This window comes from Podarcis liolepis (genome assembly GCF_965112155.1).
Source record: "Podarcis liolepis genome assembly, chromosome: 2".
NCBI lineage: Eukaryota > Metazoa > Chordata > Lepidosauria > Squamata > Lacertidae > Podarcis > Podarcis liolepis.
Window position 1 is genome coordinate 69,496,135 of NC_139555.1, and position 17,093 is coordinate 69,513,227.

At 43.1% G+C, this 17,093-nt stretch overlaps 1 protein-coding gene and 1 long non-coding RNA gene across 4 annotated transcripts in view; one reads left to right on the forward strand and one right to left on the reverse strand.

Annotated features, from left to right (window-relative positions):
* Positions 1-1,394: 1,394 nt before the first annotated feature.
* CDC23 (cell division cycle 23) lies at positions 1,395-13,242 on the reverse strand. The gene is made up of 16 exons (XM_083488408.1): positions 13,026-13,242; positions 11,575-11,647; positions 9,787-9,924; positions 9,549-9,591; positions 9,110-9,215; positions 8,420-8,552; positions 7,898-8,075; positions 7,715-7,812; positions 6,716-6,797; positions 6,420-6,573; positions 6,070-6,189; positions 5,457-5,532; positions 4,899-4,960; positions 4,151-4,229; positions 3,808-3,927; positions 1,395-2,619 (listed from the first exon to the last, which is right to left on the reverse strand). The coding sequence occupies exons 1-16, from the start codon at positions 13,163-13,165 to the stop codon at positions 2,449-2,451; spliced, it is 1,773 nt and encodes a 590-aa protein (XP_083344534.1). The 5' UTR covers positions 13,166-13,242; the 3' UTR covers positions 1,395-2,448.
* Positions 13,243-13,329: 87 nt separating this feature from the next.
* LOC310699917 overlaps positions 13,330-17,093 on the forward strand; it is a 31,682-nt gene continuing 27,918 nt past the window's right edge. For all 3 annotated transcript variants that reach the window (XR_014522298.1, XR_014522299.1, XR_014522300.1), the window contains exon 1: positions 13,330-13,435. This is a non-coding gene — a long non-coding RNA (uncharacterized lncRNA). The remainder of the gene's footprint in view (positions 13,436-17,093) is intronic.

Sequence of the window (17,093 nt, forward strand, 5' to 3'; positions counted from 1 at the left end):
CGAGGCTGGTTTTTGAGTCCCTCTGGTAGCCACAGGATGAGACTTCAATGGTTAATTTGCACATGATCTCTAATACAGAAAGTATTCAAAATGCAAATCTTTTAATGGAACAGGCAATGTATCCTACTCAGTTGTGCATTTCTGGACAAAGGGAATCTAGCTCCTTGGGAGTGGGTAGAAGAACAGACTATTTTTTCCAATAGTACTACTCTTAGTATAAATAAAAGTACTTAACTGATGCTATATTGGATTCCCAGCCTTAAGACAATTATGAGCAGTGCAAACTATTCCAAACCAACAAGACAGATATAACTACATCTGTTACAAAGTCTGGCCTGCTAATTCTGGTTCTTGACTGAGGGCACAAATAGAAAGGACTCCTATGTTTTATTAAGGTTGTAGTTTTAAATCATGGCTATAATTCTACAGCAGTGGTGAGAAACTTGTTGCAGGCATCACATACTGACATCAGGGCAAGATGTCTACTCTAAAAATACCCGGTTTAAACTGATTCTTAGAGGTGGTAAAGTATTGTAATTTTCCTATATTTAGTCTTCTACAAAGCTGAAATCAAGGCATATACTATTAGATACTGATAACATACACAGTAGAGCAAATTATGTGTACTACATTTTCTAAAAGCCACTCACCAGGAAATTACCCTAGAGACTTAACTGTTACTTAGGCAGTGGCACAGCAGGTGTGGTTCTGGAGGGTCAATAATTAAAATTATATATGATTTACACCAAACCTCTATACAATTTTTACAACCTATAATACCCTAAATAGGCAGAATCCTTATTTACATGGTGTCTGGGTTTTGTTTTGCATATATTGCAAGTATCGTGCAGATTGGGATGCAGTGGATTAATAACTGCATTAACGTGAAAAATGTTAGCCTCCATTATCATTGGTTTTCAGTGCTAAGCAAGGCTATCTAGGATATAAGCTAAGTTAGTACAGTGCTGGCAGAGCTGAACCAAGATATTTTGCTGCCTAAGCCAAGGTAATTTGGCACACAAGATAGAAAATCCCACAACTGCTTTTCCCCAGGAGTAAAAATACATTAAAAATAAATTTATTTACAGTCCTTTCATGGCATCTAAAATCAGCTGTGACACTGCCCAATGGCAGGGGTGGCATTGAATGTTTGAATTTGACGGGACAGATCTGGGCCCAAGTTTGTAGCTCACCGACTATGAATCAGTCTCTCTTAGCCTACCCACCACCACCACCAATTGTGATGATAAAATGAGGGCTCTGTATGAAACCCTGCCTGCAAGGATCTCTAGATAAGATAAAAATTAACAAAATGTGAGTGGTCTAGCCCCAACATCTGTGCTGTACAACAGAAGTCAAAGTTCTGTGTTTTACTAACATAAATGACAAGAATGTGTAGTAAAAACAATTTAATAGTGGAAGCAGAATTCAAGCTTGCTTGATACCATTACCTGCTCAACTGTAGACAAGTCAAGTTTGCATACCTGAATTCTCATGTCAGCTGAAGAAAATCATACCATTGTTATTCTTTACCACTTAGTTTTTTCTGCTAAGTCACATTGAGAATAGATCACAACCATTATTTTGTCATAGGATCATATTCAACAAAACTGCATCCCTGCTTCTAGTTCAAAGAACTAAGCAATAGGTTTTTTTCTACTGAACAGTTATGTTGTGTTCCTGGGCAACAAAAATATGTGGATGAGTTTTGCCACTCAAATAGTGGTGGATACTTCTAGAGCCCATATATATGGATAAGCTATGTCAACACTGCACTCTTGTCTTAATGAACACACAGAAGTCCCACCACTTCATTGTTACCAGGCTACACAACACCATCGGCTGCTGCATTAGTAAGGGAAATGATGGAATATGAATTACTACATTTTTCACCCATGTCTCTACATTTGTGCTAGACAAACGGCAGTCCCTTTGCTCTCTCCACTGGCTCCTTTTACCAGCCGGCTAATCTAACACAGCGAATTTGCTCGAAAAATAACTAAAACCAAAAGGACAAGGGACCAACTGCTGCAAGGACATTTTTTCCATCATGAAATAAGAGCGAGGCAGCACCATTTCTCCTCCAAAAGATAACACACTGGTAGCCAGCAAGACATTACAAGGAATGCCATGAACATGACAGAGAAGCAACTCCAATTGATATCAATGGAGGAAAGTGACTTTGGAATCCCTTCTTACACCAAGATGTCACGCTAGAAAGGAGAGGCATAACAGGAGTAGAATGGATTCAGTCACTCACTATGAAATATGGTGCCGCCAGCCTTTGATGCCCGCAATGTAACTATCTTCAACAATGAGTTATCAGCCCTTCTAGGAAGGCATCACTGGATACAGAACTCTCCTTAGAGAGGCAGTATTGGAAGGAAAACCCAGGCTCCAGCTGGATTACATTTGCAGTTCACATCAGCCCAGAGGGGCAGGCACACTTTAAGGTGTAATATTGGACAAGTTCAGGGGTGACACACGGCGTGTTGGAGTGTTATTGGCAGATAGTGAAGAAGGAAGCAAGAAAGGTGTGGCAATCTCTGTGGACGAGGTCTCCCCTTGATTTCGTAACTGTAAGATTTGCCGCAAGAGGGCCTTCCCTTCTTCTCTTGTCTGGAAGAGAAATGAAGTTGCATGAGCAAAGAGCAAACACAGTGCAATAACTAGAAAGGGGGCACATGGGTGTTCCTGTGCAAAGATCAGCCATTCTGAATTGCATGTCAGATCTAGTGAGCCTTTAGATACTCCAAATCCCTAACTCTGGGGTGGGGAACATCTGGCCCATGTGCCAAATTTGGCCTGCAAATCTGTTTTCTCTAAACCATGCCCACCTGTCCCATACCCAGTGTCCTATGTGACATCAGGTGTGGAGAAGGTAGAGACATGGCTTTGTCAGCTGCACAACCAAGTTTCCCTTTAAGAAAGCTGGCTGTCAAGCATTTGGGAAGTGCTGAACAATGAAACTTTGACAGGTGAGGTAGGGCAACCCACCTGTCAATCATCTGATATTACGATGCCACCCACCTGTCAAGGTTGGCCCAATGGGGTGGGGAACATCTGGCCTGCTGTGCCAAAAGGATTCCCCATGCCAAACCAACTCATCAACAGGATTCTAAATACTTTACTTCCTGTTCATGCTTTCTCTTTATCTATTTCATGGGCAAGCTAACCTGCAGGCCATATAAAGCCCACTAAGATGTTTTTGGGTGACCTGCAAGCACATATCTGCACATTTTCATGTTTTATCCATGTAACTAGCAACACATTTCTTACCAGGCAAAAACTACCGTATTTTTTACACCATAACAATCACTTTTTTCCTCCTAGAAAGTAAGGGGAAATGTCTGTGCATGTTATGGAGGGAATGCCTACGGGTGGCATGCCTACGGATTTTCCTCCTCTAAAAACTACGTGCGTGTTATGGTCGGGTGCGTGTTATAGAGCGAAAAATACGGTAGCTACCTCCATTTCCACAAGGAATGAAAACTTTTTAGCAGATTTCTTTACTTGTTTTTCACACAGCTCTTGTCATGATCTGGTGTATTATTGATTGGTTCTATTATTAGAGGTAGATGGGTGAGCTCTCTGACAATCCTGAAGGATTTAGATTGTTGTTCTAGAAAAGAGTTGGGCTTTCAGTCTCTCTTTTAGGTTCTTTCAAAATCCTGTGTATGACTTAACACATGTGTGGCCTCAAACCATTATAGCCATACCCAAGAGGGGTCTCAGTGGTGGCACTGTGGGTAGAAGCAGGAATTGGACCCAGTGAAGAAGTCCACAGATGATGTGTTGGGTACTCACGTCATTGAATGCACAGCATTTCTGGGCACAGGCTGAGGCTTCATCCCAGAGTTTACACTTGAAATAATATTGAGCCAGGTAGCGGAAGGCAGTGCTTACTTCCAGGTGCTCCACTATCTCCTAGAATGGAATAAAGGTATTTATGGTTTGGTTCAGGGTAAATTCATTTCTTATATCAAGATTTAGTATTAACCTGGGAGAAACTGAGTATTTACAACTTTTTATTTAAAAAATCCAATTTAAATACAATGTTTTTCTTTTTTAAAAAACAACAACAGCTGTTTTTATCCACTCTGTATATCCTTCACTCTTTCATTCCCAAAATCATTTGGAACTGACTCACCCCACAAGAATAGATATCTTGTATGTATTTGATATAGCACTGAGCAGCTTGCTCCGATTCATTCAACTGTTCATGAAGCCTGGGAAAGAAGAAAAAAAGGCAAAAGTGTTCTTGCTTAAAGGATAAGACCACCACTATAATAGAAGAAGCTACCTCTTGTCCACTATAAGTATTCAATATGTAGTTGATGGGATTATCCTAATAACAAATGACATGCTTTGGAGTAAGCCTAGGTAGCCTATCAAATGTGAGCTGCATTTATGGGGGGAAAGACATTAAGCAATGTCTTAATCTCTGCGCCTGTCACTCACAGGTATTTCCCAGGGGTCATTTTCATCAAGGTAGGCAAACATCCCATTTCCATTCTGTAGCAATTTTAGTTTTATATTTATCTTGATATACATTACAAAATACTTTTTATACTTAGTTTATGTGTAGCCATTTAATTATTGCCAGTACCTGTATGAACGCACACTGTGTGACGCACCAAGAGCACATGCCGATACCAAGAACTATGGAAAAACCACTAGTAGTTATCCAGAATATTGCTGCCATAAAGGTCAAAGATAATCTGGAGTACTTCCCCTAAATAATTTCCTGGGATCACAAGGACTAGGAGCTATGCAGAAAGACAGGAAACATCCACATCATAAAGTCTGCAGACTAATATTTCAGTCCAAAAGGCAGTGGTCAGATAAGGAGGTTTTGCCAATCTATCCAAGAAAAGCAATATAAAACTACTACTTACTTTGCCAGTTTCACCAGTGCCATTTTTTCCACATCTCCAACAGCATAGGCTCTCCAATAACACTGTCAAGAAAAAAACAACAAATGCAAAACTGTCTAGTCCAGAGTCAGAGGTGATATTGCCTACTATCCTGCCTAGCAGAGATGAATGAAAAGTATGAAGCATATCAGAAGTAACATAATACAAGACTATAGGAGTGATAACTCCAATAAACCTAGCTCCAAGTTTTGGACAATATTTCCCTCTTTTTTTCTAACAGAGGATGAAGAAATAATGCCATCTGAAGATCTGATTGCTATTACTACATGGAAGAAAAGTGCAAACAGAATAAAAGCTCAGTTCTGGAAACTGCTCAATTTTTAGCACTTTCCCCCAGTACCTATGTTCCAGCTACATAACCTACATTCACCAGTCCATTCTCAAGAGGCAATGAATGGACAGAGGCAATTCAATTGTTATGACAAAACAGCACAGCAGAAATACACTAGCATTTCCTTTATCTGGTTCAGGATAATCCCCACTGCTGCTGCTCAAATGCAAATCCATGTCCCGCCCTACCTTTTTGGCTTCCACTAGCTGATTCAATTTCTCGTAACATTCTCCAAGAGCTACCAGCATACGGGAATCATTGGGCCTGTGAAAAACATGAAACTATCAGCTGGCTCACAAAAAGACCGAACAAGCTCAGACTTCTAAAGCTACCTAAAACCCAATGAGCACTAAGCCTCACTTTTAAATCTAGTAGCACAACAGTCTTTTTTTTGTCAACATCCCAAAAGAAGAGACTAAAATCAAACACTTAAAACCCAGCTGTTGGGACTTGTTATGATTTCAAAATTGAGTTTTAAAATTTGGATTGTCCCATGCACCCTTCCTTTAACTGTAGAGTAGGAAGAGTCTGGGAGCAATGGAGAGATACGGGGAGCTATATTAAATGCCAAATTCTCATTATTTTTTTGCAAAAGTAAAGATCAGATTATCTTTTAAATGACATGTAAGATCCCCTGCCTCTGGTCAATCTGCACTGAAACATTAGATTTTGTAATTTGCAGGGCAGCCATGGCAATGCGCATCCCTATTTCATTTACAGCAAGCTGACTCCATACACTGATAATGGCAGCTACTAAAAAGAGTTAGACACAAAGACAGTATTTATACTGGGCAGTTTTACCTGAGCTGATGGGCCCGCCGATAGTAATAGAGACAGTAAAAGGGCATCTTGAGGATCTCATATGTTTGCCCCAATCCGTACCACGCTCTGTAGTCTCTTTTATTCACTTCTATGGCATGTCTAGAAGAGAGAAAGCCACAGGAATTCTTTGAAAGAGTATGCAGAGTATACAGGTATACAGCACAAACGGAGGTAAGATCATAACAGTCTGCATTTGTTAAAAAAGAAAGGCACAAGTAGAATCAATTGGGAGAGTAACAACAATAGAAAAAGATCTTGTTAAAATACTCCCCACCCTAGGTGGAAACCAGAAGTAAGCCTTCTTTTTTGGAAGGCATCTGCAGACGCACCTATATGCCTGAATGGCTGCTGATGTGTTTTTCATTTCCATATATTCATGTCCCATGAGGGTCCACGCGCCAAGGTATCGAGGATTCAGCTTCAACGCTCTCTGGAAGTAGAGAGCTGCTTTTTCATGCTGTGAGCGCAAACTATAGTAGTTCCCTATGGCAAAAGCACAATGAAAAGTGAGCAGAGAGCAGCCAGGGCCTGGGAAACAACAACTCTGCTAACACTCTTCCATGTGAAAGAGGATCATGTCCTGCAGCTTCCTCCCATCCCTCTTCAGGCAAGCAAGGTCTCTCACCAATCACACAGCAGGTCTCCACACGGTACTTGTCAATCTCACATAGGTTGTGGGCCAAATAGCTCAGTTCAGGCTTCATACTCTAGTGGGATAAAGGAAAGTGGTAAGCTTAAGGACAGGATCCAGTGGGTGGGGGTGGAACTGCAGGGATGGAAACACACTCTTCTAACACCAGTGCATGAAAAGAAAGAAGGAACAGCATTTCAAGCCACAAAATCAGTCACTAGGTTGTCTGAACTAGGAGAATCCAATGAGAACAACAAATCTTGGGATGTTTGGAAGTCATCAGCAACAGGGACTACCAAAGACTTGGCAATTTCATACAATATCCAGAATAACTTCACAAGCTGGTTCAAGACAACTGGAACATCTCCCTGTAGCAAATGTTTCCTGATTCTGTTTGCCGTTATATACTTTCACTTGATAGTGCAATGCTGTTATTTCCTTACAGACCAAATTTCCCTACTGGGGTTTACCGCTAAGAAAACATGAGTAAGTTTAAGAGATATAGACAGAAAAGTTCTCTATACAAATTGAAGGATTGCGAGCAATTTAAGGTTGAGGTAGGGTCATATGCAGCAATGGCCAGCATGGTAGTACAGCAAGTGTATCATAGTTTGATGTATCATAGTATTTTAATATTCTTTTGGAAGCCGCCCAGAGTGGCTGGGGAAACCCAGCCAGATGGGCGGGGTATAAATAATAAATTATTATTATTATTATTATTATTATTATTATTATTAGTGACTTCCTACCTGGCTCCCCAATGCAATGCATCGCTGCCAGTTACCAAGATGTCAGGCAGCAGGGAACTCAGCAGAATACAGACAGACAGCTCACCCAATCCAATGCTCCTCCCACTGTGCCAAGCTCCCTGCTCCCTCCCACTCTCCCTTTCTGTAACATGCCTTTGGGAAGCCTGCTAAGCAACTCCATCCTGCCCACACCACCCACTACTCAACCTATAACGTATTTCAGATTGAGAAAAAAAGTACGCACCCTGACATAGAGCAGATTAGAGAAGGTGTCCATATTTTCTATCCTGTAAGGGTCTTGTTTTCTTAGTTCATTGAAGATGGACAAAGCTTTATCAATATCTGAGGAAAGAGAAAGGCAGGCACTCAGGGAAAAAACGCAGGAAACAAAATACAAGAAGGCCCAAATCTGGAAGGATTCACTGACCTCTGATATTGTGATAGGCCACTGCAATCTGAGAGATAATGTAGGTGCTCTTTGAAAATCCTGCATCAATAAGACTCTGGTACTTCTGTAAGGCCTCATCTATCAGCTGCAGCTCTGTGTAGATGTGTGCCAGGAAGAACTCCTTTATCCAGGTATCTGGCAAGGACAGGAACTTCAGCTGGCAACAACCACAAACAAAGAGGAACACATTTAGAGAAGCTGTCTACAGCAGCCCCCAAGAACTGCAGAAAAGGTTACAACATGGGCTCGGTTCTCTCCACCCACTCAATGGAAAGAATGCTAACACCTCCAAGTGCTACTGAATTACTTAAGATTTGCTGGCAAATTCAAGTATTCCAAATCAGAAAAACCACCAAACACAGTATCGACCTCATGATTGTTCATGGATCAAATTGTACCAGAAAATAGTGGCCAGATCTGAATTTATATCCTGTCTTTCCTCCCAAAGAAATCCAGGGCAGCAATCATCACACACCTGCACCTGAGAATCCCACAAATTACCATTTCTTTGTCTGTGATCAAGTTACAAAGCTCCAGCCAGGCCCCCCAGTGCAATGGCAAAACATGGGTAGCTTCAACAAACACATCAATGGCCTCTTTCACCAGGTCCAGCTTACGCAACACAACTCCATACCTAGGGGGATACAGAGAACGGGTAAGAGAAACACTGGTAGGGCAAGAGCCTATGCCATCCCCATACCCTAGTCTGACATTTTGCATGGTGAATTGCAAGCACACAAACAGACAAGAATCCCTATTCATTTCACAATCCCAACTTCATAGGTAAAGGGGCCCCTGACCATTAGGTCCAGTCGCGACCGACTCTGGGGTTGCGGCGCTCATCTCGCTTTATTGGCCGAGGGAGCCGGCGTATAGCTTCCGGGTCATGTGGCCAGCATGACTAAGCCGCTTCTGGCGAACCAGAGCAGCACATGGAAATGCCATTTACCTTCCCACCGGAGCGGTACCTATTTATCTACTTGCACTTTGATATGCTTTCGAACTGCTAGGTTGGCAGGAGCAGGGACCGAGCAACAGGAGCTCACCCTGTTGCAGGGATTCGAACCGCCAACCTTCTGATCGGCAAGTCCTAGGTTCTATGGTTTAACCCACAGTGCCACCCGTGTCCTTGGATGTAAACTTATGGCTATTCCCTACAATATGTCATTAGTGCATCACTTCAGTGCTTACAGATAAAGACCAAATCCATCCAGCTCTCTGGCTTTGCGTTTCTTGCTAAGCTCTACCCGTAGCTCTCTTAGAACTTCATTCTTCACTTGCCCCTTTTCCAAAGGACCTGTAAACAGAGTAATCTATTATTTGGTACCATTAGAAATACATGTTTATAAAACCATTTTTAAATATTGTACTGCAAAGATTCTGCCAAAGTTTTGTTTAAAGCAAAGGGTGGTACTATTGCAAAATGTTTTGAGGGCTACTGCTTTAAACTAGCTCAAATACAGAACAATGTATGATGGGGAAAGAGAAGTTAATTTAGCAGTTAAATTTTGCTCATGTTTTGCATTTTCTTTTTTAAAAAATCAAACAATAGTTAAAGAAAAATAATTTGTAGTCTTGGAAACTGTAAATCAAGCATCAAATGCCAAACTGGAGAAAGTTAGTTTCTTACCCAGACTATCCACTGTCTCATCATCCTTCTTTTTTTCACCTGACTGCAAACAAACAGATTTTTAAAAGAATTTTAAGAACCAGCAATTTGCTATCATGAGATGTTCTCTTAGACATGACATGGGTCCAGCTACTAGAAGCAAAAAGAATAAAACTTCACTTTCTAAATATATCACATAATCTTTATGAAGAGAGGGAGGAAATCAAGGAATGGGAATTGATTTATCTTATTAACTCACCAGGTATCTGGAGTACATATATAGGAAATAGGCCTTCTGGCTCTTGCAGCCCCGGAGGAAGTAAGCAGCCCTGTCATACTCTTTCAGATCAAAGTAAGATTTTGCAAGGGTGTAAGCGTCCAAGTCACGAGCATCTTCCTAAGGACAAGAAATTTAAAAAATGAATTCCAATGTAATGAATTCCTTAGACACCTTCTTCTGTCAAGTAACAAAAGCAAATGCTTTTCTTGCTTTTGGTTTCCACTGAAGGACAAAATACAGAGTTGAAAACAGCAGTTCTCAAATAACGTCTGGTTGACCAAATTCCTATTCTCTAATACAGTATGAGCTTCTCTGAGAATAATAGAAAATCAGTTTAATTTTATGATATTTTAAGCCTTGATGACAAGAGAGCAAATGGGGAGGGATTAAGCCCACACAAGCTAAATAGAAGGAATCCTAAGAAAGCAAACTGGTTGCATTAAAAATTGTTTGCCTGGCAAGTGACCCTAGCACTCCTAGAAGCAATATTGGGAACCAAGGGTCCTCTAATCTTTGGATTGCAGTCACTCTTTAGAAGAGTGACTAGTGGGGTGCCACAGGGTTCTGTCTTGGGCCCAGTCTTATTCAACATCTTTATCAACGACTTGGATGATGGACTCAAGGGCATACTGATCAAATTTGCAGATGACACCAAACTGGGAGGGGTGGCTAACACCCCAGGGGACAGGATCACACTTCAAAACGACCTTGACAGATTAGAGAACTGGGCCAAAACAAACAAGATGAACTTTAACAGGGAGAAATGTAAAGTATTGCACTTGGGCAAAAAAAATGAGAGGCACAAATACAAGATGGGTGACACCTGGCTTGAGAGCAGTACATGTGAAAAGGATCTAGGAGTCTTGGTTGACCACAAACTTGACATGAGCCAACAGTGTGACGCGGCAGCTAAAAAAGCCAATGCAATTCTGGGCTGCATCAATAGGAATATAGCATCTAGATCAAGGGAAGTAATAGTGCCACTGTATTCTGCTCTGGTCAGACCTCACCTGAAGTACTGTGTCCAGCTCTGGGCACCACAGTTCAAGAAGGACACTGACAAACTGGAACGTGTCCAGAGGAGGGCAACCAAAATGGTCAAAGGCCTGGAAACGATGCCTTATGAGGAATGGCTAAGGGAGCTGGGCATGTTTAGCCTGGAGAAGAGGAGGTTAAGGGGTGATATGATAGCCATGTTCAAATATATAAAATGTCATATAGAGGAGGGAGAAAGGTTGTTTTCTGCTGCTCCAGAGAAGCGGACACGGAGCAATGGATCCAAACTACAAGAAAGAAGATTCCACCTAAACATTAGGAAGAACTTCCTGACAGTAAGAGCTGTTCGACAGTGGAATTTGCTGCCAAGGAGTGTGGTGGAGTCTCCTTCTTTGGAGGTCTTTAAGCAGAGGCTTGACAACCATATGTCAGGAGTGCTCTGATGGTGTTTCCTGCTTGGCAGGGGGTTGGACTCGATGGCCCTTGTGGTCTCTTCCAACTCTATGATTCTATGATTCCCTCCAGCTCAGCTACAAAGAACTGAGCATTAAATAAATGTGCACCTCTCTCATCCCTTCCTTAAAGAAGTAAAGACTTCAAGTGGATTAGAAATGCAAACTGACTTGCAAATGGAGCCTGCTTGTCTTTTTTCTAAGCATTACTGTTTTCAATTGCCACAACTTTTTAAAGTTATGGTTTTCTAGGATACTACATCAGAGCAGCCTCATCCGTTTTATGTGTTGCAAAAACGAGCCCTCCTCCCGTACGTACCTCTGTGAGTTCAGGTGCAGGAGGCAGCTCATTAAAGGGCAGAGGGTCCAGGGCAAAAGCCAGCTCTGAGGCCCTACAACAAGAAAGCCCACTGCAGCTTAAAAAACACAACTTTCTGCCAGTCTGGCTCAAAATACAGTGGTACCTCAGCTTACAAATGCTTCGGGTTACAAACACTTCAGATTACAGACTCCGCTAACCCGGAAGTAGTACCTTGGGTTAAGAAAATTACCTCAGGATGAGAACAGTAATTGCACGGCGGCAGTGGGAGGCCCCATTAGCTAAAGCGGTACCTCAGGTTAAGAACGGTTTCAGGTTAAGAACGGACCTCCAGAACAAATTAAGTACGTAACCAGAGGTACCACTGTACTCATTACATACAACAGGGGAAGGGAACCTTTTTCTTTACAAGGGCCATTTTCCCTCATACGCAACTTTCCGGGGGCAGCATGATGCTGGAGTGTGTGTGGGTGTGCGTGTGTAGAGGCAAAGAGTGGGAGGCACAACTGATGTGATTCTCACCTTTGTACAACAGGCAGCCTCCTATGTTTCCAGGCTCACTGCATCCAGGCAAAAACCCTTGAGGACATAGAGGAGGGCCATGGTAGTGTGTAGCCTGGGGAAGAGCCATAGCCAGCAGGCAGTTTCAAGAGCAGGACACAGCAGCTTGATGAGCTGCACTTGGCCCCCAGGACTAAGGTTCCCCAACATGCACAATAGCATGCACAGACTTCCCATACACAGGGCCGGGTTTAGGTTTGATGAGGCCTTAAGCTACTGAAGGTAATGGGGCCTTTTATATGTCCAGCTGTCCTTTGTCAACAACAAATTGTTGCTGCTTTTTGTGTTGAATATATGCTATATGGTACTTTATGGACCTAATAGTTCCATACACAACACAAAACACTGTTGCTATATGTAGGTTTTATTTTATTTGTTTTTTAGCTTGTATTTTGGAAATGTACATCCAGTGTTTTTTTAATTTAATTTTTTTGGGGGCCCTCAAGAGAGTAGGGCCCTAAGCTATAGCTTGTTTAGCCTATATGTAAATCCAGCATGCCCATACATCCTCACATGGCAGGCGGCCTGCAGCCCGATATAGCTGGCACTTCAATGTGCCCATTGTGTACAGACCCATCATAAGCCATAATACTTCAGCAACCTTAGTAACTAGCAAAACGGCGTTCCCCAAAAATAGCCAGCCAGCCCCCTACTACAATTTAGCTGTGCAATAGCCGGATGACACCTGGCCATGCCCAAGAGTTAGCAAGCGGCGCGCAGGCTGCCGAGGTCTTTTATTCCTCGCCCTTCCCTACGGCGACAGCATTCCGTCGCCCCAGAGCGCCGCTTGCAGCCTGAGGAGCCCCCGTTTTGCTGGAGACCCTGCACGCAGCCCTCCCGCGACTCGGCGGAGAGCACGCGCAGCCCTTTATCCGCCGCGGCCTCCTCACCACTTCCCGCTGTGCTGCAGGCCGCGCTCCCGGCTCCGCTCAGCCACGTCCAGCAGCTGCTTCTTGATCCCGCGCAGGTCGGAGAAATCCGCACTGGTGGACCCGGCCACAACCGCTGGCGCCGCTGCAGTCGCCGCCATCTTCCCGCAGACGCAAGCGCCGACCAACCAAAGCCAAGCCTCGCTCCTCGGCTCGCGCGCGACGCAGCCCCGCAACCCTATTGGAGGACGCAGCTCGGCTCCTTCACGCGACCTTCGACTAATGAAAACTGGAGGCCTGGAACTCCTGGACCCTGATTGGCCGAGAAGTGACAGCCTGGAGGAGGCGCGAGGGAGATAAATTCCGAGCCCGCCGATGGTTCTTCCTCCGCATCGCTCTCCGGCAGGATGAGTGTTGTTTCTCTAGCAGGGGTAGGCAACCTAAGGCCCGGGGGCCGGATGCAGCCCAATCGCCTTCTCAATCCGGCCTGCGGACAGTCCGGGAATCTGCGTGTTTTTACATGAAGAGAATGTGTCCTTTTATTTAAAATGCATCTCTGGGTTATTTGTGGGGCATAGGAATTCATTCATCCCCTCCCAAATATAGTCCGGCCCCCCACAAGGTCTGAGGGACAGTGCTCCGGCCCCCTGCTAAAAAGGTTTGCTGACCGCTGCATGGCATGCAGGAGTTTGAACTACGCACCCGTTCCGCGATTTAGGGAGCAGATTAGAGTATGTTTATCCTACCTACGTCTAGGTAAAAAATGGTGCAATACCTTGGTATTTATTTCCTTGCATTTCCTAGATATAAGGAAAATAGGTATTTGTACAACATGAATGTGCAGTCGGAATGGGCCTAAAGTTCTGGCTCCTATTCCTTTGCAATCCTAGAAACCTAAAAAAAATACCAAAACCCCCGCTGGTTTTTGCTTACTGACAAGTGATTGATGGATGATCAACACGGTGTTTTCCTGTCCAGCAGATGCACACCCATAAGATGTTCTTTAGCATTATTGATTATATTGCACATAATCGTTGAATAAATCTGGTATTCTATGAAACACTTGGTGCTTTGAAGCTGTAATCCTATGATACTTTCCTGGGAGTAAATCCCATGGATTTAGTAGGATTTCTTTCTGAGTAGACATACATGGGACGCGGGTGGTGCTGTGGGTTAAACCACAGAGCCTAGGGCTTGCCGGTCAGAAGGTCGGCCGTGACTGGGTGAGCTCCCGTTGCTCAGTCCCTGCTCCTGCCAACCTAGCAGTTCTAAAGCATGAAGTGTAAGTAGATAAATAGGTACTGCTCCAGTGGAAAGGTAAGCGGCGTTTCTGTGCTTCTCTGGTTCACCAGAAGCGACCTAGTCATGCTGGCCACATGACCCAGAAGCTGTATGCCGGATCCTTGGCCAATAAAGCAAGATGAGCATCGCAACCCAGAGTCGTCCGTGATGACCTAATGGTCAGGGGTCCCTTTACCTTTACCTTTAGACATACATGGGATTGCATTATAAACCAGGATGATCCTAGTCTTGTTATTACACATACAGCCCAAATCTAACCATGCTACTCAAAAGATTCATTAATTTTAGTGGAATGTACAGCCAAACAGGGTTTTAGTTGTACCATGAATTATTATTTTTTGGTATGGTTTTATTTTATTGATTTTACAAATAATCCAGGCTGAGGCAGATAAATTCCAAAACCATATAGATCGGTATGGGTAGAAGCTCTGAAGTAAATGTTCTGATATCATCTAATAAAATAGAAATGACAATTTGTGAAGAATTTAGAGATAAAAGAGGGATTCAGTAACTATATCTCATGTATGGTTTTTGTGGGTATGTAGGTGTAGTTTATTCTGCATTTGTGGGTTTTTTGCTGGGGGTGTTTACATGGCCTCCCATGGAAATGACTTGATGGTAGTGAAAATATCTGTTTTCGTGCTTGCCGATCAGAAGGTCGGCGGTTCAAATCCCCACAATGGGGTGAGCTCCCATTGTTCAGTCCCTGCTCTTGCCAACCTAGCAGTTTGAAAGCACATCAAAGTGCAAGTAGATAAATAGGTATCACTCTGGCAGGAAGATAAACGGTGTTTCCATGCATTGCTCTGGTTCGCCAGAAGCAGCTTAGTCATGCTGGCCACATGACCCGGAAGCTGTCTGTGGACAAACCCTGGCTCCCTCTGCCTATAGAGTGGGATGAGCACCGCAACCCCAGTACCTTTACCTTTACCTGCACTGCTGGGATTTCCCTGCACTATGCCTAGTCTATCACTTGCAGTTGCTGTTTACTTCTGTGTGAGTTAAGAGTCCATAGTCTCTGGCTGGACTACACTTCTCATCCAGTTGGGCAGTAAGTCCTGCAGCAGGGGATGCTGGGAGTTGTGGTCCACCAGTGTCTGCTGGAGGCTACTCCAAGAGTGCTGCAGGAGACCCCTAGCGGTGCAAAAGTGTATTCCGTTTCTGACCTCACAAAAGAAATAAACAAGACATAGGGCGCTTCTATGCAGACACTCTTTTCAGGAGGGATTCACATACTAGTAAATTCAGGATGTGCAATTAAAGTTGATTGGCAGGTCTTCCAAAAAAGTATTATCTTTCCCTATTGCAGGTTTGTTGTGCAATAAGGAAATTGAGGGCAAAATACTGTGGAATGTGTGAGAAAACACTTGCTTTGATGTCACATCTAGCCTCTCCACAAACAAATCTGAGCAAATGCTCATTAAACTGCGACGTTGTCTAATTGCTCAGCAATCATACCAGGATGAATGCTCAATAAACAGGGTGTCTGGCAGTGCCCAGAGCGGAAAAAGGGCCTTTTCCAAAAATTGGACATTGTAAGCAGCCTGAATTAGTAACAATGGATAGATGCCTGTTGCAAATAAATTTATGCAAGCTTGGTCATTCCAAGTTTATAGCCTTATTTACTAAATATAAGTAAAAACGGGCATGCTTAATTAGATCACTCTGTAGGCCCTAGAGTCTAATGCATCAGGAAATTTTCTAGTCCAAACTGAAAATTCCTTTAAATTGTATTGAGTAATTCAGAGGTTTCCAGAAAACCCATATTACTGGAAAGAACTTGTTTTGTTTCTTTGCAAAGCTCTTTCTTCCTGCTACTCTTTAAAAAGCTTCCTGCATATAATACGCTCTCCAAAAAAACAGAGCACGGGTTTCTTTTGCAACCTCTCGCCACTCTGAATGTCTCCACAGAGATGGGAGAATTAATATTACAGTTTTCCACACACATACCCTCCCTTCTCACACTCTAGTCTCTGTCATAAGGGTTCTAAGTTAATGCCATAATGATCTCACAGAGGTGTGCATTGGGGTCAGAAGTCAGCGCCATAAAATGAGAGCATTGATTATCGTGATGCAATCAGACTCGCACTTTGATTATCATGCTGGGGAAATGTTCTGATATCTTTTAAATCAGCAATTGTCAAATCTCCTACATTAACCTGGATCTCTATGGGTACATAAATGGTCTATGGCTACTAGGAGCTATATATAGGTAACTACGTAGTTACAGAAATGTACAGTTATTTAGAACCCTGTCTGAGGTGTTTTCTGAAATGGATATTGCTTTGTGTGATTTGCAACATGTTCATATGCAAAATTAGGCTGACCAAAGCATGCTGATTTCAGTTGGTTGAGGTACACCTGAAGCACACATCATACCTTTAAAGGCTTTCCACGGAGGACAGCAGCATAGGCAAGTGAGGATCCTGCTTACAGAAGCAGACCCAGAGAGGAGGTACCAGGTGGCCTTGAGAAAGGATGTATTAGGTGGCCTTCTCTCTCCACTGCCCTGCCCAAGGAGGTTTTGAAATGTGTGTTAAATTGGGAAAGGGAGAAAGGTCACTTTGTCAAGGACAATTCAATTTGCATGCATTCTGACCTCTGCAGGTACAGTAGTAGGGCTGGGTGATATCTGGTTTTCAAGATCGTGATATATCACCAACTAAACATCACATTATACCAATATATCACAATATCTGAAATCAGGATGGAGCTTTGTAGAGGCTGGCTTCACGGTTTCCCCCACATTGTGAGTTTTGCATAATACACACCCACATCCACCCACAC